Here is a 24,412-nt window from a genome sequence, read left to right as displayed (position 1 = left end):
TTAATAATAATCTTTGCCTTTTGTTGTTCTCTTTACTGACTTTGCTTCATTAAAAAGGTGGCTCCCTGTATCACCCAACATAACCCACCTCCCACCCCCAAGGTTTCTGATTTCATGGTTCTTCTCTGTGTTAGTTCTGTGTGTTAGTTTGTCTTCCTGAAAACAAATAGCCATTTTTCCTTCTTACCTAATTCCTCTATCCCCCTCAAAATTCACCTAAGTCAACTTATAATACCAAAAAATCCATATGGTCCCTTTCAGGTAATTCTTATTTAACTAAAATTAATTTTACAAGTAGTAGATTTGTGCATGCCAAGATCACTTAAATAACTAGCTTTTCAGACTGTTGAAATACCTTTTTAGGCCCAAGATGGACTCACTCCTGCCCAAGGTGCCAAACCAGCGAACTGAAATTTAGGTAACTTTCATGTCCCTGTAAATGCTCCATTTGACCAGAAATGCAGTATGTCCTGTCAGCCAATTCCCAAACACGAAGACAGCTCTGGGCGTCCTCATCCCAAGCAATGCTGACAATTTTATCCCACCCAATCAAATAATCTCTTATTAGTATCTTTCTTGTACATTACTATTTATCCTATAAAAGCTTTCTGCTTTCACCCCAGCTGGCAGTTCTAGACAACAAACTGTCCATTTCCTGAAGCGTTGTTTTTTTTGCATTATCTAAACTGACTGCTTTAATCATTTTTTTAAAAATAATGTAATCATTCAGTAAAGTCAAAAAAAGTAGTAAATAACTCTAAGTTCAAAATAAGTCTATTTTTATAACAAACATTTAAATCTTAATTATTTCAGTCTCAAGGATCACAATGCTTACTAACATGACTTTGCTAATTTCCTTAAAAAACAGTACATGCTCACAACTAAATTAGTCACCTCAAAAATGTTATTTAGCCAAGCCAAACAGTGACTATTTTCCCACTTTACGGTAATAAAATGCCAAGTTAAACCACTAAATATAAATGTTAAATAACATTCCAAGCAGTTGTCTGGTTCATAAATTTCTGCTATGTTACTAACACAGAAATACATAAAACAACAATGAAACACATAAAACTCTTGACTAAATCTTTGCCCTATGCACCTTAGATGATAAAGGTGATAAAGTATATAATATTATTTTTACTTTCAACATTGTTGAATAAACCCCACAGAAACCAATCAGATTAGGAGTAAGACCAAAAAAGGGGAGAATAATTAGGATAATAAATTACAACTACATAACTGTCATGTTAACATTATCCACTGGTAGCCCACTCAAAACAAGGGCAATTTTAATTATCTACAGTGAAGTGTGTAATTTACCTGCAAATCCAATCTATTTTAAAGACACCTCCCAGCATTTTAGCACTCATTCCTGCTGGAAGTACCCAATGTATAGGAGATCCTCCATGATGTGATTCTGAAGAAAGTCTTGCAAATCCTAAGGGAATAAATTATAATGTATTCATGCAAATATAATTAATGGTTTTACATATCCAAATTATTTTTAGCTTGAAATTTCCCTTGAAAAATTAACATAGAAATTTTACCTTGAAATTTTCCACTCTCTCTCACAGAAAATATTAAGATAACACTCCTTGCAGATCTGAATGCAACATTCAATTTCTTCTCATTTACAGGCAGTGTAGACCATACACCCTATATAAATGACATGAAGATCACAGATTGAAATTAATATAAATCTTTTATGTTTACAATTATATTTGCAAAAGACCAAGACTACCAATAAGCTATTATGAATAAAGGTCCTATTTATCAGCAGTCAAAATAATATAATACTCGGGAAAGATATGGAGAAAATTAACCAAACTTAACAAAAATATTAAAACTACAAGTGAAAACACATGAGGGCAGGAGGTGACCAAAACATATGAGCTAGAATTTTATACAATAAAAACAATCACCAACAGTTACTCTAAATTAGAACCATTTACTACCAGAAAAAACATTTTGTTTGAAAGTGAATCACAATGTGTACATTTCTTCTTTAAAACTTGTGTCTAGACTTTCAATGGCTAAGTCAGAGATCTCTTTTGGTAAATGTCACAATGCACTTGAAAATATGTGTATTATTTTCAAATATTTCTTGACACTGATTTTTAACATAATTCCACAATGATAAGAGAACAGACTGTACGATTCCAATACCTTTAGACCATGAAATTTTTCACTTTGTTTTACTTCCTTGGATATGTTCCGATTGTCTCCTGGATTATAGTCTATGGGAACATGAACAGAATTTGTACCCTGCTATTGTGTGAAAATTGTATAAATCTTAATTATGTTGAATTGGTTCATAGTGCTTTTCATGTCTACTATACCATTCTACTCTTGTATATTCACTCTATTAATTTTAGAGTTTAATACTGAAACTCCAACAAAAAAATCTTAATTCATCTACTTAAAAAGTTAACTGTAATCGGTAGTGGAAATTTTCCAATAAATGTGTTATCCTAGTTTCATAATTTAAAAAAACAAAAACAAAACTTGCTCAGAGACTTTCCTAGTGGTCCAGTGGTTAGGACTCTGCACTTCCACTGCAGGGCACACAGGTTTAATCCCTGGTCAGAGAACTAAGATCCCACATGTAGTGCATCAGGGCCAAAAAAAAATTTAATTTAAAAAATAAAAATAAGTAAAATAAAAACTGCCTAATGATGAAAAAATATGTTAGTAAACCACAGGGAAGAATTTCTATTAAGTTTGAATCATTTCTCTTTTCAATTTAAGTTCAAATTTTCATATACCAATAGTTTGAAGAGACTTGTGTTTTACGTAGAGCTGGAACACAGCTACCATTTCCAAAACATTTTAATCAATTCTTTCTTCATGAAAGATTAAGAGGCAGAATGGTAAAGTAAAGCAGAAGCTCCAATTCAGTTTGATCTGCTGATACATACTAGATCTCATTCACATTAGATGCTTAAATACTTTTGCCTAAATCCACTCCAGCTGAGGAACAGAATAAATTTCCATTAGATAGTGATTTGGCATATTATTCTTTCCATCTGTAAAATTTAATGGGTTAACCTCAAATGAGAAATACAGGATCATTAATACTGACAGAAGTATCTTTAAAAAAAATATTTAGTTTTACTTTTCTTGAAGTCAGTGGAAACTGTCTTAAACCAAAAATATGAAAATACTGTAATACTTTGTATAAAGAGTAGATGTAGTTTACAGCAAAGACATTAGAAAAAAATTAATCTTACAACATCTGACAGCAACCAGGTATATCCCTTTTGTAAAGGCTAGGGTAGGCCTATAAACTGAGTCTTCTCTTTTCTTTGAAATCCAAGTGATCTTACTTTTGAGATTCTCCATAGAGGAACACTTTCTTTTCAAGAAAACCTCAAAGTGGAAAACAAGCAGTAACATAAAACAAAAACTGGCTGACTAAAGAATCTTTTTAAAAAGTGTTGGTATAATAAACTAGCAACTTGAACAAAGAAACACAAAACTTGAACCACTTTTGCAGTACAATGTATAATGAAATATATTTTTCAAATATTGAGTAATTTTACTTCTAAACTCATCTTCAGAAAATTTAAAAGAAAAAGTTACTACTTGGGTTGCTTAACCAGTCAAAAAAAGCAGACCCTGCAGGCAACTGGGGGAAAGAGCTTTAAAGCTTTAATGAATATTACAGTATCTCATGTACTCAAGTGATACTTAAGTCCACCTTCACAGTTAAAATTTTCAAGGTTAGAATAGTTTCAACAGAACTGATGCTAATACCTTAGCTTTGGCAAGGGACACATTCTCATGGTTGTTACTCTTTATGAGAAAAAATCTTGCATCCTGTAGAACATATTTGAGTTTACTGGTTTGATCTGAAAAAAAGAAATCCAAACTGATTAACCAGAGGCCATTATCACACAGAGGAATTTAAGTTGTACTAACTGAAAGTAGCCCTCCGCAACCCAGCTAAACTTTTAAAATTCATCATCACCCATTCAACCTGAAAAGCTAAGCCACAACACGTAGTAAAGCAAAGCTAAGAAAAGACACCAGCATTTTGCAAGAAGGCAAACCTAATATAGTAATGTTCTGATATATCAGATTCATATTTTGTGTGAAAATAGCTATAAATTTTATGAATTTTTATCACATTAATCATTTAAAATTGTTAATAAATTCTTATTCCATTAAAATATATATACATATTTTACACACACACCATCCACTCTGTCCAGAAACTAAGATAGCTGAAGATGTTTGCTATTTTTCTAAAAGATATGGCAGTAAAAACTGAATATGGAGCTCTGTGTAAGACATTATTTTCCCCCCTTAATGCAATATATCAGAACATTACTACATTAAAACCAACTATTAATGGAGAACCAATAAGGCAAAATAATGACTTTAAAGCAGCATGCAATGAAAACAATTTCAAATTTAAATGATACCTTTTCGGACAGCACGAACGGAAGATGATAATTTCTCATGCTTCTTTTCTGAACCTGTATTTAGCCAAAGTACATTTGTTCAGATTGGGCTTTAATAGAGATAAGACAAAATTTCTACAGTCTTGTCACATAAAGTTCTCATTCAAGACAAATTATTCTTCCTGGCGCACCCACACACACAAAAAAAATACTTCGCAATGTGTACGAGTGTTTTGCTTTTTGGGTTGTTTGGATGTTTTTAAAAATATTTGAACAATTTCTCACTCAGAAAACTAGTCACTGAATCATCATCTTCCAAGAAAAAAAAAAAAGTGAAATTCCACTTAAGCAGTAACAGAACAGGATTAAAATAATAAGAAAAAGCTTAGTTTCTTCTAGAATTATTACACTGAACATGCCAGAAATCAATACTAATGAACATCAACAAGTTCACGCTAAACTACAGCCTCCACACTTTTTACAGCAGATTACATTAGAATCAGTCAGATATGATCACAAATAAGAGTAAATGAGAATACCTGCATATGACTCCGATGCAGAGCTTCCACTTCTATCAAAAATAATAGGAGATATGCCTCTAGCTCTCTTTCTTTCCTTCTTTTTCTCATCTAAGAAAGAATTAAGACAAGATTTTTAAAAACACTACAATGTAAGTTAATCAAATAAGAATGTATCATCATGTCTGGATTTTCCGTAAGTATTATTCATTACTAACCTCTCCTGACCTACTTAACTTCCTCAGAAGAAAGTGTTCCAATTCAGACACTGTTCAAAAGCTAAGCACATTTTTTTTTCTCCTACCAATTTGAATCAAATAAAAATGCACAGCCATTAATTAAAAACTACTTACCCTATATATAAAAGAAAGTCTTAAAAGTTTTAAAAGGGGGAAGAAAAAATTCTGCAAAGCAAACACTACTTTTCTTTCAATTAAATTTATGGTGTTTCCTCACACCAGCCAGAATGGCTGTCATCAAAAAATCCACAAATAATAAATGCTGGAGAGGGTGTGGGGAGAAGAGAACCCTCCTACACTTTTGTTGGGAATGCAAATTGGCACAGCCACTATGGAGAACAGTATGGATGTTCCTTAAAAAGCATTCAGCCTGTATGACCCTGAATCCCACTCCTGGGCATATATCCGGAGAAAAATATGACTGAAAAAGATACATACACCCCAATGTTCATCGCAGCACTGTTTACAACAGTCAAGCCATGGAAGCAACATACAGTCCATTAACAGAGGAATAAACTAAGAATATGTGATACATATATACAACAGAGTATTACTTAGCCATTAAAAAGAATGAGATAATGCCATTTACAGCAACAGGGATGGACTTAGAGAGTGTCATACTGAATGAAATCAGACCTAGAAAAATATCTTATGACATCCCTTATATGTGGAATCTAAAAAGAAATGATACAAACAAACTTACAAAACAGAAACAAACACACAGACTTCAAGATATCGTGTATTTACTCCCATTGCTGTCACTATAAGGAAAATAAATTATTGAATTCAAAAAAAAAAAAGAACCAACCTATGGTTGGTGGGGGGTGGGGGGGGGGAGGTGGGAATGAGGGGAAAGGATAGTTAGGGAGCTTGGGATTGATACGTACATACTGCTGTATTTAAAATGGGTAACCAACAAGGACCAACTGTGTAGCAGAGTAGGTATTCTGATCAATGTTATGTGGCAGCCTGGATGGGAGGGGAATTTGGGGGAGAATGGATACATGTGTATTTATGACTGAGTCCCTTCCTTGTTCACCTGAAACTAGCGCAACACTGCTAATCAGCTATACCCCAATAAAAAATAAAGTTAAAAAAAATTACAATGTTCCCTTCTATGCACCAAGTATCACTGTTTTAAGTCCTCTTTTTAAAAAGTTTACTATCATTCTTCAGCAAAATTCCAAGTCTGATTTGAGATGTCCAATGAACCCCAGAACTCAAAGGTTTTCAACTGTTCAAAAAAAAAATTACACTAAACTAGTAACTCCCTTCTGGTTGCTACTGCTTGCTTCTGGGTCTTCAAATACATTCTTTTTGACCATTTCCTTCCTGAATTACTGCTTATTTTCAAATTCAATTCAAAATTTATCTCTAAAAATCTCAGTGATAGTCTGTATAGTGCTATTAAAAAGCTGGGAATCTTTAATAGACAGAAAAGGTTTGCATTACTTGTAAGAACTTCAAGCTTAATTTGAAACTTTGTAAGCATATAAATGAAGACCTAAAATGGAATTTGGCTCTCCTGTCACTGTTTATCAGTATTTTAATTACATCATGATAAGCACCTTTACAGCTAAAAAAAAATGAATATGATGGGAGAAAACACATATACTTATTTTTATAAAAATAAGAGAATGCTGAAACGATAATCAACAATCTTTCATATAAACTTCTATTTTAAAAGCTTTAAATAGATTATCTCCGTTAATCCTTAAAACAAACTGGTGAGATACATAATACCATTATTCTCACTTATAGAAAAGGAAACCTCAACTTAGTGGTGTGGTTAGGAAACTTGGGCAGGGTCCCATGGTTTCTGAGTGGCAGATCCTAGTTTCTAACTTGAAAGTACAAGCCAAGAGCTCTATTCTTATTAAGAGAATAGAAAAGATATTTTACTACTGTTCTTGAAAGTGGATTCTAAGTTTAAGCTAGTTTAAAGAGGGAAAACTACAAGGTAATAAGTTCCTTTTAAGTAAGCATTTCTCCTCCTTGTAATTTACTACTAATACCTTCTCCAAATAAGACTGTTAACAAGAAGTTTATAAATGATGCTGATGTTTCTAACTCTGGCAAACAGGGAAAGGCAAGGCAGTACATACTGACACAATTTCAAAACCAAGCCCATTTAAAGCTAGCAACTGGGGAATATACTGCTGCTGCTGCTGCTAAGTCGCTTCAGTCGTGTCCAACTCTGTGCGACCCCATAGGGAACATACTGATATTCATATAATTAGCTATAGAAAAAAGTATTCCTAGGCTTGCCAGCTTTGAATGAGGCCTAACTTTCAAGTTTTAAAATCCTCTCCCTTGGGGTAAACTGTTAAGACTTCAAAAGAAATTAAACTGAAGTTTTGGTACAAAATAACTGAAAACCTCAACCAAACAGATGAGAAACAGTTTTTGTCACATCCCAAATCTCTTTCTCATCATGTCTGTTTTGTTCACTGACTACACATTCTCATAGAGTCTAGCATACAGAAGGAACTGAATTCATTGAATCAATTAACATGCACATGAAGGAGACTAGAAAAATAAACTTTGTTTTAAAAAAAATCATTGTAAATTATTTCTTTCAAAATGTCTAACATATTTCTTTTACTTTTGCCTATTTGAACAGCTAGGGAATCTAAGCATTACAGGGTTTCCCTGGTGGCTCAGATGGTCAAGAATCTGCCTGCAATGCAGGACACCCAAGTTCAACCCTGGATCGGGAAGATCCTCTGGAGAAAGGAATGGTGATCCACTCCAGTATTCTCTCCTGGAGAATTCCACGGACAGAGGAGCCTGGGGAGCTACAGTCCATGTGGTTGCAAAGAGTCGGACACAACTGAGTGACTAACATTTCCAAACATTACAAATTGATCACAAAAAATAATACAACTCCTATTTCTGTTTAAAAATAATACTTTATGATTCTAAGTACTAAAAGAATCTCTCAACTAAGGCAGGAAAAATAAGAGAAGCAGATCTTGCCCAAGTTTTTATATAATGTTAAATATTCTATTACCATGAAAAATCTCCAAAGAGTTTTTATCTTTTTTGTACAACTAACTTTCACTGCTCTTAAGTTTATGATCCCCTCTCCTGACTATTATTCTCAGATCAAAAAAACAGTCCACCTAAAAAATAACTTTTAACAAGCACCAACTGTGTCACTTTTATTATAAAAGGAAGTTGCTAAAGTTCTGAGGAAAAAATAAGGTAAAATAAACCAGAGTCTAGGAAATTCATGACAAGGAAACTAAATTGTCATCCTTTGTATTCTTTTAAAGAGTTTCAGGTTCTTTTTCTTTCACAGTAATAGAAACTGCTCCGTGATAAAAATAATAATATCCTGCATACTAAATAGTCTTTAAAACATGTTCCATGTAAGAGTTCTTCCAAAGAAAAGTCACAAAGCTTCCTTTAATAAGGAAAGTAAGAGTTCCAGGTATCTCTAACAATAAATCTCTTTAACAGTTTTAATATCCAGGTTTTCTAAAAACCATTGGCTAGTATTCAATACAAAATGTCTAATCTACAAAAAACATAAAAGTATGAATAAGTATCTTGCTAAGTATTAGCATCTAGGAGCTTATTAAAAATACACATGATTTCAGGTCTGATCTATTTATACAATCTCCTTGGTGTTCGTGTTTACTCGCTCAGTCGTGTCCGACTCATTGCAACCCAACGCACTGTAGCCTCCCAGGCTCTACTGTCCATGGATTCTCTAGGCCAGAATACTGGGATGGGTAGCCATTCCCTTCTCCAAATAAGTCTCCCCTATTTAACTTAAACAAGATAAACATTCAAGTCTAAGAAATATCATTCCTAATGTAGAGACCAAAAAGAAGATTCCTACAATAAAATGTCCCTACTTTTACATTTTCACACATTCTCCACAATAAAAGAACACTCATTCATACTTTCAATGCAATTTGTGTTCTCCATCTATTATCATAAATGCATATCCCATCAGTCTATGCAAAGTATGATGGAATAATAGTAATAGATTCCACAAGTTTTTTTTTTTTTTTATTAAACCCAACTACCCATCTGTTCAGTTTAACTCTTTAACCACCTTCAAAAACCTAACTCCCAAACCTAGACTCTGGTAAGTAAAAGGCTAGCACCACTTCAGCTGCCAACTGGAGAATACCTGGCCATCTGCTCTAACATTTATACTATTAAGAATATGATTAACCAACAATGTGCTACTAAAATGATAAAATTCTATAATGACATTGTAACTATTACATATATCAAAAGAATAGAACTTTTCTTGTATTCCAATGTTTGTTACATTTGGCCTATGTAGCAGATCTGGTTGCACCTTTACATTAAGACGGCCATGGGACTAGAATCATCATTAGTGGCCAATGTTCTTTAAGGACCCTGACCTCTCCTTGCTCTACCTTCTGAATTTCTCCCCCAAAGAGGGTCCCTTCAGCCTAGTGACTACAACTATCCGTAAGAATTTTATACTCTTATTTTCCATCTAATACCTTTTACACCCAGCCCTCTGGAGGCATTGCCCCAGTCAGTCAACCCAAAGGTATAAAAATAAAACTTCATGCTCCCAAGAGAAAAACAAAGTTATTTTGATTTCCGTTGCCACATTATGGAAATCTAGAGGCATTTAACATGAAAATACCGTAATACCTAGCAGATAGGTTCCATATGAATATACTTTAAGTACAGCAGTGTTTAAAAAAGCTGGTGTCGACTAGTATGTAAATCTAAGAATTTGTAACATTAAAAATCTCAGATATATTTCCTTATTAGAGAAACAAATGAAGTAATGTGCATTTGCAATACAATCAATTTGGAGCTGAAAAACACCTTTACTAAGATATGTAAATCTTATTCAAGTGCATAATACATCCCAAAACACACCGTATTTTTTTAAAAAAAGAACAAAAACACAGGACAGTCTTACTAACATCCCACAGTGCCTCAAATATCATAATTCAATTTTAAAATATTCAAGAAAAAACACCTATCGGGTCAATTAAAAAATAAAGACAAACTTTTACATATAAAAATTAGTACCTGATCCATCTGTTCCTGAACCAGATCTGACAGACCCATCCGTGAAGGTAACAGATTCGGAATCAGAGTCGCTAGCCTCACTTCTAGTGTCATAATCGTTTCCCTCTTCCTTCTGGTCTCTCTCATCCTGTTCATATTCTTCTTCTTCCTCTTCCTCCTCTTCTTCCTCTTCCTCCTCCTCCTCTTCCTCTTCCTCCTCCTCTCCATCTTCATCCACCTCTTCATCTTCCTCTGCATCTTCTTCTACCTCTTCGTCTTCCTCCACATCTTCCACCCCCTCCTCCTCATTCTCAGTGTTGTTGCCTTGCTCATCAGAAGAACCACTGCTGCCAGTCTCGTGGTCAGAGCCATATTCTTCAGAGTTCACTTCCTCCTTAGAAGACTGGCTGGATCTGCTTGCACGTCTATCCACTTCAAGCCCAATTCTCTGATGTTTAAAGAAAAAGGGAATCAGCAGTCATACAACACACAAGGTCAGAGTGAATAAACAGTTCTAGCCTCAAACAGAAATGAAACAATTGCTTTCTGTATTATATCTGCAATAATATTTACTACCTCAGAATCATCTGGTGTAGGGGATTTGACCCTCCTTTCAGGATCCCTTTTCCGCAGACAAGTTTTGTCTGGTTGACTCTTATAAGGTTCTCTGGAGGCACTGCTTGACAAACGAATCTTCCGATCAGCTTCTAACCGCTTGTTTCTTTCAGATCTTTGATATTCCTCATTTTTATACTCTGTGACTGATTTTCCTTTTGTACTAACCATTCTTTTGTTGTTGTTAACTGATGAGCTCAGCGGCTTAGAAATCAACTGCCTTGAATGAACAGAAGGCTTTTGTCGCTTTGTGTCAGCAGATTCCATTCGGTCACTTTTTCTTTTTGAACCTTGAAAATACCAAAAAAAAAAAAGTTTGGGTATTAAGACTTATTTCACCAAAGTTCAACAAGTAAATATATCAGAGAGAAAAAAAAAAAAAGCCTCATTTCTTTAAAATGTCTTCTGAAATATTTGTACTCCAAAGTTAATCATAAAGAAAACACAGCTTCCAAATACGGGAATATATTCACTTATCTGAGACATTTCACATGTTTGAAAAAATATATATTACTCTCTTTCATGTGGAATTGGGTACCACTGCTTGTTATGATTGTGCTTTTGGTGTTAAGAGCCTCAAGGAACAAGTACAAAAGCAAAGACTTAAGATATTTATCTCTATGTACACTGTTATTTTAACAAAATAAACAGAAATCTTACCCTTTTTCTCATTTTTATCTTGTTCACTCTCTGGATTATAGAGTTCATCATCCTGTTCTGGTACTTCAGTCAAAATATCATCTAGAACATTAAGTTCTCCATCTGAAAGCAAGGAAATTAAAGAGTAATGGGGAAAAATCATTACCATTAAGTACTTATTTTTGAGTACTTACTGTGAAGCTATTTAAGTATGAGAACATAACCTTTAAGGAGCTTTTACTTCAGGATCAAGACACAAGAATAATTCCTATAAAACCATACAAAGTAGAGGATATGATACAGAGCCCTGGTCTACAAAGCCTAGAGTATATATCACATAGGGTATGAAAGGATATACTGGGAGTACAAAAAGAAAAAGTGAGAACTTATTTGTGCGTCATCCTTTCATCTCTAGTTTTTGTCAACTGCTTTAAACTGTACACACACACACACAAAAAAAAAACAATACAGGTGCATAACTTTTAAATAAACATATCTATCAAAGGGATTCCCGGGTGGTGCTAGTGGTAAAGAACCCGCCTGCCAATGCAGGAGATGTGAAGAGATGTGTTTGATCCCTGGGTCTGGAAGATCCCTGGGGGAAGGGCACAGCAACCCACTCAAGCATTCTTGCCTGCAGAATCCCATGGAGAAGAGGAGCCTGACAGGCTACAGTCCATGGGGTCACAGAGCATCAGGCACAACTGAAGAGACAGCATGCGTATTTATCAAAGATTGTTATTTTGGGAAAAACACTTACTGATTACCACTTTACAATTCAGAAACTCTGGCAGACTGCAGCTTAAACAAGTAATCAAAGTTAACATCACCCACAGTGGGTCAAAGCAGTATCATGGACCCTGGTATGACGCACTACTCATGGAACAATTCTGCAATATTCCTATGCAAAATGCAAAACCTAAACCTATACATAAAGAAACAAATACAAAACCAACCCAAATTTATAGGCATCCCAAAACATCAATATCATGAAATACAAACAGTAGGAAAACACTTCAGATAATTAAAGGAGACTAAAAGACATGTGATACAGCACATGATCTGAGACTTAACTGGAAAAACTAGTGAAATCTAAATAAGGTCTGCAGACTACAAGTATCAATGTTAACTTCCTGATTTTGATAGTACTACTGTTAAGTAAAAGAGAATTCCACTTTTTAGAATATATATACATAAGTATTTAGGACCAAAGAAGCATCCTGTCTACAACAGACAAAAGATGGGAGTGTGAATGAATTAGAAAGACAAATATGGTAAAAAATGTTAACATGTGAAATGTGGTTGAAAAGCAAAAAAAAATCTTTGTACTATTGCTACAGCTATCCTGTTGTCTGAAATAAAGTCGAAGCAGGTTAAAAGAAGGAAATTAGTGATGGGGTACATAACCAGAAACATTTGAGGCTGCTGGTTTGGACTATAAAAAGTATAACTTGTCCAGACAAAGGAACCATTGACTATAACTGATACTTTCAATGATCACGAAAACTTACAACTCAGTTTCATCATCCCACCCCCCTTCATACCCCCTATCCTGTCTAATAGGACAAAAAAATTCTTAGAAATATATGCAATTATGTATTTACTACTTTAAACTGATTTTTCCCCCAAATAAGGCACTAAGCTAATGGTTAACATTTTAAACACTAAGCATACAAGCATCAAAAATATCTTTCCAAATTTAAGGTGCCATAACAAGAGGTATAAAATCATAAAAACTGATGAGACAGGACAACTGTACCCATGGCTCTAGCCAAAAAGCAAAGCCCACTCAAAGTGTAACAAGGTTTATTAACCTGAGGTCTTTGAATAGGTTAGAGATAACTCAAATCAGGGAATGAAGAGAACTAAAGCAGATAATGTAGGTAAAATAAGAGGAGAAGCAAGGTGACACAGGATACAGAAAACAAGTCTTCTGTACTTGGAGCCACAGTTGCTACTTAGAACACTGAAAATTACATATGCCTGAAACAGCATAGTAACTGATTTCTTTGAGCCATAAAAATGCTTCCCTGTACTTTACTATTTTTCTAAAATGAATATATACTATATGGACAGCTTCCTTTTTTTTTTTTTAAATGTTACTGAAAATCAAGATATGTAAACCAAAATGGTTTCTCTCATCCTCTAGGTTCATGTTTTCACTGAAGACAATCCCCTCGAAACCTGAACAGTGCAAACACAATTTTTGGATGCTACTACTAAGTTGCTTCAGTCGTGTCCAACTCTGTGCGACCCCAGAGACGGCAGCCCACCAGGCTCCCCCATCCCTGGGATTCTGCAGGCAAGAACACTGGAGTGGGTTGCCATTTCCTTCTCCAATGCATGAAAGTGAAAAGTGAAAGTGAAGTCGCTCAGTCATGCCCGACTCCTAGCGACCCCATGGACTGCAGCCTACCCGGCTCCTCCGTCCATGGGATTTTCCAGGCAAGAGTACTGGACTGGGTTGCCATTTATATTATAAATAAAGAATAAAAACATATAATTTGATTTTTAGAAATCCATGTTTTTCAGATATTGAGCAATCTTTGGGTCAAACTTCTCTAGTCAGTAAAAAGTGGGTCCAACAAATCCTGAAAGATAAGACATCTGTAGAACCAAAAGGGAAAAAAAAAAACCAAACAACTATGACATGACAGCAAATAAGACAATTAATACAGTGCTACCTAAATCTTTACAAGAAATTGCTAGTTCTTGATTAGAAATATCCACCCAAAAGCTTGAACAGTCACATGAAATTATATACTTTTATACACGCTAAATCTAACACAGAAAGAAATACTGTGAAGCTGATTATATCAATTTAAATTTTAGACATGCTAAATTATGGTTTCCCTACAAAAAGAGTACTATTCTCTTTAAAAACTTCAATAAATAATTTTATTAGACAAACCCAAAGATTAGTTGCAGTTTTAGAAAGTATTTACAAATTTTTAAAATACTAACCAATACTTGCTTTTCCAACATTTTATCACTTTCATACATATCATACATGATACACATAAAGTATATTTTAGATAGACTACTTTGCAGATAAAGAAATAAGAAGCTCAGAAGTTCAAGTTATACGAATTCACTTGTCCAGAGTTCAGGCTTTCTAAATATATGGTTAAATTACATGTAAACAATAGAAGTACCCTTAAACAAAGTGTAAGAAAAAACCACAAAGCATCACTGAAAGGTTGGGTGCACTAGTAATTAATTTCAAATTAGTGCATCACAAAGCCCTGTATCCCAAACATTGCAGCATCTTAAATTTACTTTAAGTTCAACTATAATATCCTCCTTTGATGTCTACAAATTTTTACCCATTTTATACTCTAGGACAACAAAAATGTAACTGAATTTATCACAAAATTGGCAAACTTAAGACCTGCAGGACAAAATTCAGCCCACGGCCTATTTTTGATTGGCAAGACAAGAATGATTTCGACATTTTTAAGACTGTTTTTAAAAGAGAAAAGAATATACAACAAAGACCTTATGAGGCCTACAGAGCCTAAAATATTATTTTCTGACTCCCTGATACAAAAGATTGTATTTGTTACTTTTCTCCACCACTGAAATCTTTTATTTTCTGAAATATGATACAGATGAGATTTGTGTTTGAAAGGAAGAAAATCCAGGTCATCATTCAAGAGCTAGGTATCTTTGGGGAAGTCCCAATCTGAGCTCCAGTTTCTTCACCTCTGATAAGAGGTATTTAGAATAAAAGGATCACTGTTTGGGGTGGGGACGGGGGGTGGTGGGGGGCGGGTATTTGACCCTCCTGAACCTTGCATTAATAACGACTAGGGTACATGATACACAAAATATAGTCTTGAATATAAAACAAAATCCTCTTCTCTCAATAACACAAATATACAAATATTCTGACTACTGCAGTAAATTTAACATGCTATCCCAAAACTTGGTGACTTAAAACAATACAGTCATTTATTATTACTGCTTATAGTTCTGAAGCTCAACTAAAGTCTCGCATGTGGCTGCAGTTAAAGGATGGCTAAAACCATCTGAAGGCTTGCTTATTCACACTGGCTGGGTAGATTCAAAACAGCTGGGGCTCCTAGGGCATGCTTTTCAAATGGCACCCTCTACCATGACAGCTTCAGCATAGGTCAACCTCTTTCGTGGTGGTTTACAGCTCTAGATATATTAATACAGCCCAAAAGAAAAAGGGCCATAGTATTTTACTCCAAGACAATCATAAAAGTCTACTCAGGTTCAAAGAGAGGAGCCAGGGACTCCAACTACTGCGGAAGAAATGTTCCAAATACTTGGAAGGTGTTATCCAAACTATCACCAGTTTTGCTTATTTAATTATAAATGTAAGATGTATTCTTAAAATAATGAGAGAGTATTAGGTTATAAAGCTAACTGCTTCCTATGACCATTCATTGGCCAGAAAATGTACACTTTGTATGTATTTTAATTCATGTTTTTAATTTAAAATGAATTAGCTATAAAGGATTATTTTAGTAATCTCAGAAGTTACTACTATGAAAGATTAACCTACCCCTGGTACATCCTTTTGGGGAAGAAGAGAGAAAGTAACAACCACTGGTGCTCCAGTGTGACTTCTTTTATGCTTTAAATCACTCGTTTTATCCTGAAATTTAACATTATTCTGCACAGTGATATGAACATGTTCAACTTCGTCACAGTAGTTTGACAGCAGCACCATAAGAATATTAGCAATAAAATGAATAAAATAAATTAGCAGATGCCTGGTTAAGAATTCAAATGCAGCATTTCCTAATAGGATTTTTAGATGAATTTATTTATTTAAAGATCTATTTATTTTTATTTTTTGGCTGTGGTGAGTCTTCACTGCACAAAAGCTACTCTTTTGTGGTGCTTGAGTTTCTCATTGTGGTGGCTTCTCATTGCACAGGCTCTAGAATTTGGACTCAGGAGTGACGGCACATGGGCTTCTCACTGCGGTAGCGTCTCTTGTTGCAGAGCAGAAGCCCTAGGTCGCGAGGGCTTCAGCAGCTGCAACACATGGGCTCAGCAGTTGAGACTCCCGGGCGCTAGAGCACAGGCTCAACAGTTATGGCGCATGGGCTTAGCTGCTCTGTGGCATGTGGGATCTTCCCCAACCAAGGATCGAACCCAAGTCCCTTACATTGCAAGGTGGACTCTTAACCACTGGACCACCAAGGAAGCCCCTCAAATGCAGTATTTAAAGTGCTTTATTTATTTTTTAAGAAATCTATATAAAGTCTTTAAAAAAAAAAAAAAAAGACCCTTTTAAAGCCACAGCAAAAAATGAATTTTTCACAATGTGTCGATGCTACAAAGTAACTCAAATGAAACACAAACAGTATTCCCATTTATAGTTAAAAGTTCAAATCCATTCAAAGTTATACATTAAGAGCCTGTAAAATGTATTTAGCTCTTGGATGGTTTGTTTCTGAAAGCTCCAAGGGTTTAAAGTAAGAACATAAATTCTACATTTTAATAAAAGACTATTTGATCACTAAGGGCCCAGATTCTTACCTGAAAACCACCAGATGGAGCAGTCCTGAGAGTCTTTGGTAAAGACACAGACAAGGTAATTTATGTCAAAGCTGTGCATGAGGCAATCCAGCTTTATGTTTTTTACATCAGGGTATTTACCAATATTTCCTGAACATAGACCATACTTATCCCTTGCCATTACCTACTGTATTACACAGGGCTTCCCTGGTGGCTCAGATGGTAAAGAATCTGCCAGCAATATGGAAGACCTGGGTTCGACCCCTGAGTTGGGAAGATCCCCTGGAGGAAGGCATGGCAATCCACTCCAGTATTCTTGCCTGGAGAATCCCCATGGACAGAGGAGCCTGGTGGGCTACAGTCCATGGGGTCACAAAGAGTCAGACACAACTGAGCGACTAAGACACACACAGTTCAGTTCAATCACTCAGTCATGTCAGACTCTCTTCGACCCCCATGGACTGCAGCACGCCAGGCCTCCCTGTCCATTACCAACTCCCAGAGTTTACTCAAACTCATGTCCATTGAGTCAGTGATGCCATCCAACCATCTCATTCTCTGTCGTCCCCTTCTCCTCCTGCCTTCAATCTTTCCTAGCATCAGGGTCTTTTCCAGTGAGTCAGTTCTTCGCATCAGGTGGCCAAAATACTGGAGTTTCAGATTCAACATCAGTCCTTCCAATGAACATTCAGGAATGATTTCCTTTAGGATGGACTGGTTGGATCTCCTTGCAGTCCAAAGGACTCTTAAGAGTCTTCTCCAACACCACAGTTCAAAAGCATCAATTCGTCACCGCTCAGCTTTCTTTATAGTCCAACTCTCACATCCATACATGACTACTGAAAAAATCATAGCTTTGTCTGTACTGACCTTTATCAGTAATGTCTCTGCTTTTTAATACTGTGTAAGCTGGTCATAGCTTTTCTTCCAAGGAGCAAGAGTCTTTTAATTTCATGGCTGCAATCACCATCTGCAGTGATTTTGAAGCCCAGGAAAATAAAGTCTGCCACTGTTTCTACTGTTTCTCCATCTATTTGCCACACACACACTCTATTAAAAAAGCAGTTTATCCGCCTGACCCTAGAATGCATATACCCGTAACTCTTAAACAACACTGATATTAAGTAACTACAAAAAAATTTAAGGTTCAATTCAAGACACTGAGGTAACAGGAACACCAAACATATATACTTTTAGTACACAGATACCTTGTGAAAGAGCAGGAATGCTAAAGGGGACAACCCTACTCAACTCCAGTGGATTCACTGTCTTAAGAGAAATGCAAGTACCCTGTCAGATCTTATAAATTTTCAAGAGGATTTCCAAATTCAGATTTCTACTTGAATTGTCTGACTTTCAAATACTCCTTGATTTAAAACAAAACAAAGCACGCTGCTGCTAGCTTGATTCCCTTATGGAAATACAATCATCTGTGAATGCTTTGCATACGCAATATATGATGTTCATACATGGACTTCATTATCATCACTGGTTAAGCAAGCATAATCTTATGTTACCATCACAAACTACTAACAAACTGAGTTTTGAGATAAATATACAGATCCACAATACAACACACAAAACAAAGAAAGAAAAAAAATCACTGTTTTTAGAGAACCTGTTCAAAACTGTGTTGGTCAACAAGGCTTGTCTTCTGTAGATGGGAGTATTTGTTTGGATAAGATAAGCACAGGAACTTTAAAATCTAACTGGCTTTCAAAGTAGTTTTTAACCTTTAGAAGGTTATGTATGGAACAAGTATTCCAAAAAGAAGCCCAATGAATTCAAGTACTGTGAATAAAATCTCACACTTCTGAATCCAATCACCACAGGAATTAAGCAAGCAATTTCTCCAATTACAGGCTTGAGCTTTCAGGTACAGGTATTACAGAAGCATTTATACAAGGTAATGTCTGCTTATTATGTAGCAAATGTGCAAAGCCCAATAATACAAGGAGTTTATGACCAAAAGTTTAACTGTTCTGTTATTTACAGCAAATTTTTGCAACTTAGTACTCCTTCCACTCTACCAGAATTATACTTCAACCTTGAAATTCCTGGCCTGAAAGACCACAATCCTTAACTCCAGGGATATCACTGCTGAAAATAATCTTTATCTGAGAAATGGTTCGTTTTTTGTTTTTTTGGACTCTGGAAGCTTCTGGATCAGGAAATACAGAGTACTATTTATTTCAGGATCCAGGTTCAGACTAAGACCTTAAGTATTTAAAGGGAGGAAAAACAAACAAAAAAAACTGAGCAGTTAAATATAGTATGCTTTTTGTGTCTAACATAGGGCACCAATACATTACGGTTGTTATTTTACTTCAGTTAATATAGTTATAGTGGGGTTTGGCAATGGAGCAACATTTCCTGGAGCCTCCCATTCTGTTTTGTTTTAGATTAGACCAGTCTCTCAGTTATTTTTTTGTCATTCAAAATTGTCAATCTTCTCAAAGAAGAGACTTGGATTTCCCATCCCATCCAAACTTCCTGTCTTTCAAAAAACAAACAACTGAAGTCTATGGAGAGCATTTGTAGCTTTCTGTCCTACGTCTATCATGGATAAAACAAATATATTGGAATATCAAACATACTCTATGCTTTATAAAGCCCTAACTAAAGTGAACGAACACTATCTAGCCCTAAGGACTTACTAGAGTGTGGACTTGTGTGTGTGTGTTACCAAATGCACATATTTATATGTACTTGCATGAACATGTGTTATGTATAAACTGAGAAACTCAACTTTGGACATAAACAGCAAATATCATATAACTAGTCAGTTTTTAATGAAGTCCAACCTTGAACTAACTACAATTTTGTAAATCATTTATTCAAGGTACTGAGACAATTACTGTACACCAGGAATAGGGTAAACAAGACAGACATATTCCTGGCCCTCATGGAGCTTCCAGTTGGGTAACACGCAAAAAAAATGTTACTTTTTAAAGTGGTACCTCATTATCCACATTTTAGATATATTAAACTTGTGTAACTGTTCTCCAGAAAGAACTTTTTAAGAACTTAAATAAAATGCGAAGATGTTTATACAGAAAAGCGGCAAATAACATTCGATAATACCACCAACATTTCAACATCTTCCAAATCTCCATTTTGGATAATCACCACAGGAATTAAGCAGGCAATTTCTCCAATTACAGGCTTGAGCTTTCAGGTACAGGTATTACAGAAGCATTTATACAAGGTAATGTCTGCTTATTACGTAGCAAATGTGCAAAGCCCAATAATACAAGGAGTTTATGACCAAAAGTTTAACTGTTCTGTTATTTACAGCAAATTTTTGCAACCTAAACTCATTTCTTACCAAGATCTTACACCACTTATAGAATCTTTAAAGAAAGGCCTAAGGTTTGTGCCACGTCTAAGATTCTTACAGGGCTTATCTTCATAATTTCTTAACGTTTCATTCAAAACAAGGGATGACAGTAAGTACTGAGCTGCTCATTTTTCCTTGTTCAATGTGAAAATAAAGTCAAGTATTAATTCTAATTCTAGCTATTTTCCAGCTGTTTGACAAATAAAAGAAAGTAAGACACCGTAGGCCTCAGTTTCCTCATTTGCAAAGTAGGCTATTCTAGAAATGTTCCCATTTCAAAATTAAATAAGCAACTCCAGTAGGTATGTATCTGCTAGCTTTCCTAGTAAATTATAGACAATCTTAAACTATAAGATAAGCATTTTTATCATAAATCTTGAAATAAGCTCAATTATGAAAATTAAGTTTTTAAAAACTACACAAATGTGAGGCCTTTCAAAAGCTGGACAATTTATCCTAAGTATTCATGTAGTTAGACATTTTCACCTCTAAATCCATTTCTAAAGCAAAAAATTCAATATAATATAGTACCTACTCTTTTTCCTCGTGTACAACTGTGTCTACTCCATAACTGACTTACAATTATGTTCATCTTGAGACAATGAACTCTTGAGAAGTACCAAGTTTTACTCATTTTTTATCTAGCTCATCTCACATACCACAACCACCACCCCCCACCTGCCACCCCACACACACAGCTCATAGACTACACTCTTGAAACAACTGTTGACTGAGTTAATTCTTACTGATTAAAATCATCTATTTACTACTACTATACTTCTAATTAAAAACATTTTGTTTTATTTACTAACATCATGCAATCTTATGATCACATTCCTTCTGGATTTCTCAAAAGGAGGGGAGAGGATTTTCAGGGCTCATTAAGGAAGGAAAATTCAACTACTAAAACTTAATCAATCCCATGATTGCATTCCTTCTGGATTGGTAAAAAGGAGGGGAGAGGATTTTTAGGACTCATTTAAGGAATGAAAATTTAACTACTAAACCCAGTCACCATCTCCTGCTTAAACGAGGAGCAGTTATCTTAAACATATTCCCACCTAATCCGTTTCCCAAGGTTGTCCCTATCCCTAGAACAGTTCACTGATTTTTCCAGTTCACTGACTCTTTCTTCTTTTAAGGAGCAAAATTAGAGATCACAGATCTAATAGAACTTGACTCTACAGTCCATTTAACAAATTGCTCCCCTGGCCAAGTTAATTAGCCACACAAAAGGGTAGATCCGAGAAATACAGGGCAGCAGCTGGCCATATATGTATACATTTTTTAATAATCAGCTATATCCTTCCCAAAACTATTACAGTAATCTTTGGGTTGTAAAAAAACCTTAACGCACCACCCAATCTAGACTACTCTTCAGACTGTATTGATTCTCGATCTACATTAACATTTCTAGGCCAGGAAAGCCAGTATTTCAAAAAATATTGAAATACTGATATTTCATTCTGGCAACATCAATTCCTCCCAAATTTCAAAGCAATTGTATCCCTCTGACTCTCTATAAATTACATTTGTTCCTAGTTACCCTCCAGGAACTACGCAAAACGTGTCTTTAAGAATAGGGGCCAAGATTTTTTCTGCCTGGCCTGAAGCACATAATCATCTTTTCAAACATTACCTTTCCCATAATAAGTAAATATGTAACCAAACAGGCCATTACTGCCACTGCCTACTTAACAGGAACAGCCAGAAATTACTTGTCGACATTTCCCCGGACTAATCATCTATCTATACCACGTCTTAAACATCTTTACTTACTAGACTACCAGCTTTAATCGTGGCATTAAGGGTTTTCGAAATTCAGCCTAACAGAAAAGACTGTTCTGAAAATACGCATTGCCTCCGCATAATACTACCAGGAAATAAACCCAAGGGCCTGCAACTCAGAAGAGGCCTTCTCTCAGCCGCGCCCAGGACGGATAAACGTTACGTGAAGAAGGAAATTAGGATCAAAGAAAAAATCCAAGGCTAGATGAAGTGTTAGGTCATGTGGAGACCGAGGACGAAAGGGCAGGCCTGGTCCTTGAGGAGACCGGCTCCGCGCGGAGCAAGCTAACCTCCTCAACCCCCAACTCACAATGACGACCACGGTTCGGGCGACCACTCCAGAGCCCCGACTCCGCTCGACACCTTTCTCCGCACTAACCTTTCTCCTCTCGGCTGTCGGCCGCCATTGCTCCCCTCTTGTTTCCGCTGCTGCTGCTACCGCCGGGGCCGCTTCGAGGCGACTCGCGCGGGTGCCGCAGGCGCGGCGGCAAAATAGGCGCGTCCGTCAGTCCGTCCGCTGGGCTGCGCGCTCCGCACCGTGGCCTCTACACTTAGCCTTCCCGATTTACCCTTTCTCCCCGCTTCTTCCCTTTCTCTCTTTTCCCCTTCCCTCCTTTCACTCTAGCCACCCGCAGCTTAGGCCCAGCCTTCCCGTTGGGGCTTAAAGACGCGGGGGGCGGGGGGAGGAGGCGGAGGGTTGGGGGAGGGAAACAGATGGCGACGGCGGGCGGCGCTAAAATGGAGCCCGCTTCCTGCGTGAAACAATCCAGCTCCCGAAGTGCCCTGCGCTGTTTACGCTACGTTCCTCCCTGGGAACGTCACAGTGCGAAGAGGGGCGAGGAGGCGGGACGGGCAAGGGAACGTGACGTAACGTCCGCACGTCGTGCCGCCCCCCCCCCCCCCCGCATCCCGGAAGTCCGGAATGAGTTTCGTTTCTAGTGATCAAGTATTCCAAGTTACATGCTATCCTGCGTACTCCCAGGTTTCTCAGTTTTGTCACCTGAAGCGCCTATTAAAGTACCTTCCAGCCTCAAGGCAAAGATGCTTCCTGTCTCTCCGCGGGACACCTGATTCAGTTCTGAAAATTGAAGGCTTATTTAGCACAAGTCTGGGCCAGTCCCTGTGCGGCCACCACTTTCTCCACTAAGTACAGGATGTACTTTCTAACTTGGTGCAGAAGGCTTACCGAAAGGCAGCGCAGGATGCGATCAGCACACTTGTAACAAAAGCCTACTAGTTTTGTTTTTTACTGGGGAAAGGAATTATATTGTATTTTAAAATAGCTTTGTAAGTCACATAAATTTGACTTAAACATATATCGAGCTCCTAGGGTACACAGTTGAGTTAAACAGACTTGAGAAATTAAAACTACGAAAGTGACCAAAAATCATTTTACATGATAGAGTAAGATCTTCGAGGACACTTGCTTAAAGTTCATTGTCTTAGAGATGAAAATGTAATTTTGCTTCACTGTTCCATAACTGAATTTACAAGGGAAAGAAAATTTGAACGCAAAAAAAAAAAAAGGGTAACATTGTTAAGATATAAAATCAAACTAATGACAAATTTAAAGAAAGGATCTATGCTGCCTTGTTCTTTGACCTTGATTGGTTTCTCTCTTCAAGGAATTAGTTTATGTTCTACTGAGGAAGACAAAGCATGAGTAAAAAATTAAAAATCATGATGAATTGTATGAAAGAAAAAGCTAATATGGCAAGGCAGGGGGGATAGGTGAAGGCTTTTTATATAAAGTCCTGAGGAGATGAAGTTGAGACTGATACCCAGAAAAAGGTGGAGATAAGGGTCTTCTAGCAGAGACCAGCACACCCAAAGGCTCTGATCAGTAAAGAGGCCTTGGTGTGGTCAAGGATCCACAAAGAACATCACTGAGCTACCACCCAGATAATGAGTGAGAGAGCAAGTGGCTGAGATAATGTTTGAGACAGGCCACATCTTTAGGAGTAAGGGCCTAATCAGGACCCAACCAAAAACAAAAGCATCTCAGTATCTACAGAGAGAAGTAATTTCAGGGGTGAGCCCACCGGAGGGAGATGGAAAACACCTTTGGCTTTCCACAGACCCACACCTATAAAATGTGAAAATAAGCCAACACAAGTTCAAGATGAGCAGCACACCTAAGAGGAAAACAGCAAAATCTTAAACATCTCTGAAACATTTTCTGCAATGTTTACTATTAAATCAGACCAGGGCCAGGTCCTATAGAACAGGTTGCAAACTGGTGCCTACTAACCTAAGACATCTTGAACCATCAGTGTTTGTGTGCTTTTATTGAAGCTTAATTCCTTTAATTGGGGCAGGCACTTTCCAGTAAGACTCTTCCTCCAC

General features: G+C 36.5%; 1 protein-coding gene across 6 annotated transcripts in view; it reads right to left on the bottom strand.

Moving 5' to 3' along the window:
- YTHDC1 (YTH domain containing 1) overlaps positions 1-22,845 on the bottom strand; it is a 38,713-nt gene extending 15,868 nt beyond the window's left edge. For 2 of the 6 annotated variants that reach the window (XM_040238306.1, XM_040238307.1), the window contains exons 1-9: positions 22,446-22,845; positions 11,461-11,562; positions 10,762-11,090; positions 10,207-10,633; positions 4,949-5,038; positions 4,431-4,484; positions 3,760-3,854; positions 1,551-1,659; positions 1,324-1,441 (exon numbers count right to left, since the gene is read on the bottom strand). In XM_040238306.1, coding sequence (XP_040094240.1) covers positions 1,324-1,441; positions 1,551-1,659; positions 3,760-3,854; positions 4,431-4,484; positions 4,949-5,038; positions 10,207-10,633; positions 10,762-11,090; positions 11,461-11,562; positions 22,446-22,473 — 1,352 coding nt within the window. In that variant the 5' untranslated portion in view covers positions 22,474-22,845. The remainder of the gene's footprint in view (positions 1-1,323; positions 1,442-1,550; positions 1,660-3,759; positions 3,855-4,430; positions 4,485-4,948; positions 5,039-10,206; positions 10,634-10,761; positions 11,091-11,460; positions 11,563-22,445) is intronic. The other 4 variants (XM_040238308.1, XM_040238309.1, XM_040238310.1 and 1 more) reach the window with 3 other exon arrangements.
- Positions 22,846-24,412: the final 1,567 nt, after the last annotated feature.

Source organism: Oryx dammah, unplaced genomic scaffold, assembly GCF_014754425.2.
Source record: "Oryx dammah isolate SB20612 unplaced genomic scaffold, SCBI_Odam_1.1 HiC_scaffold_3, whole genome shotgun sequence".
Classification (NCBI taxonomy): Eukaryota; Metazoa; Chordata; class Mammalia; order Artiodactyla; family Bovidae; genus Oryx; species Oryx dammah.
This window is presented reverse-complemented; position numbering and strand designations above follow the sequence as displayed.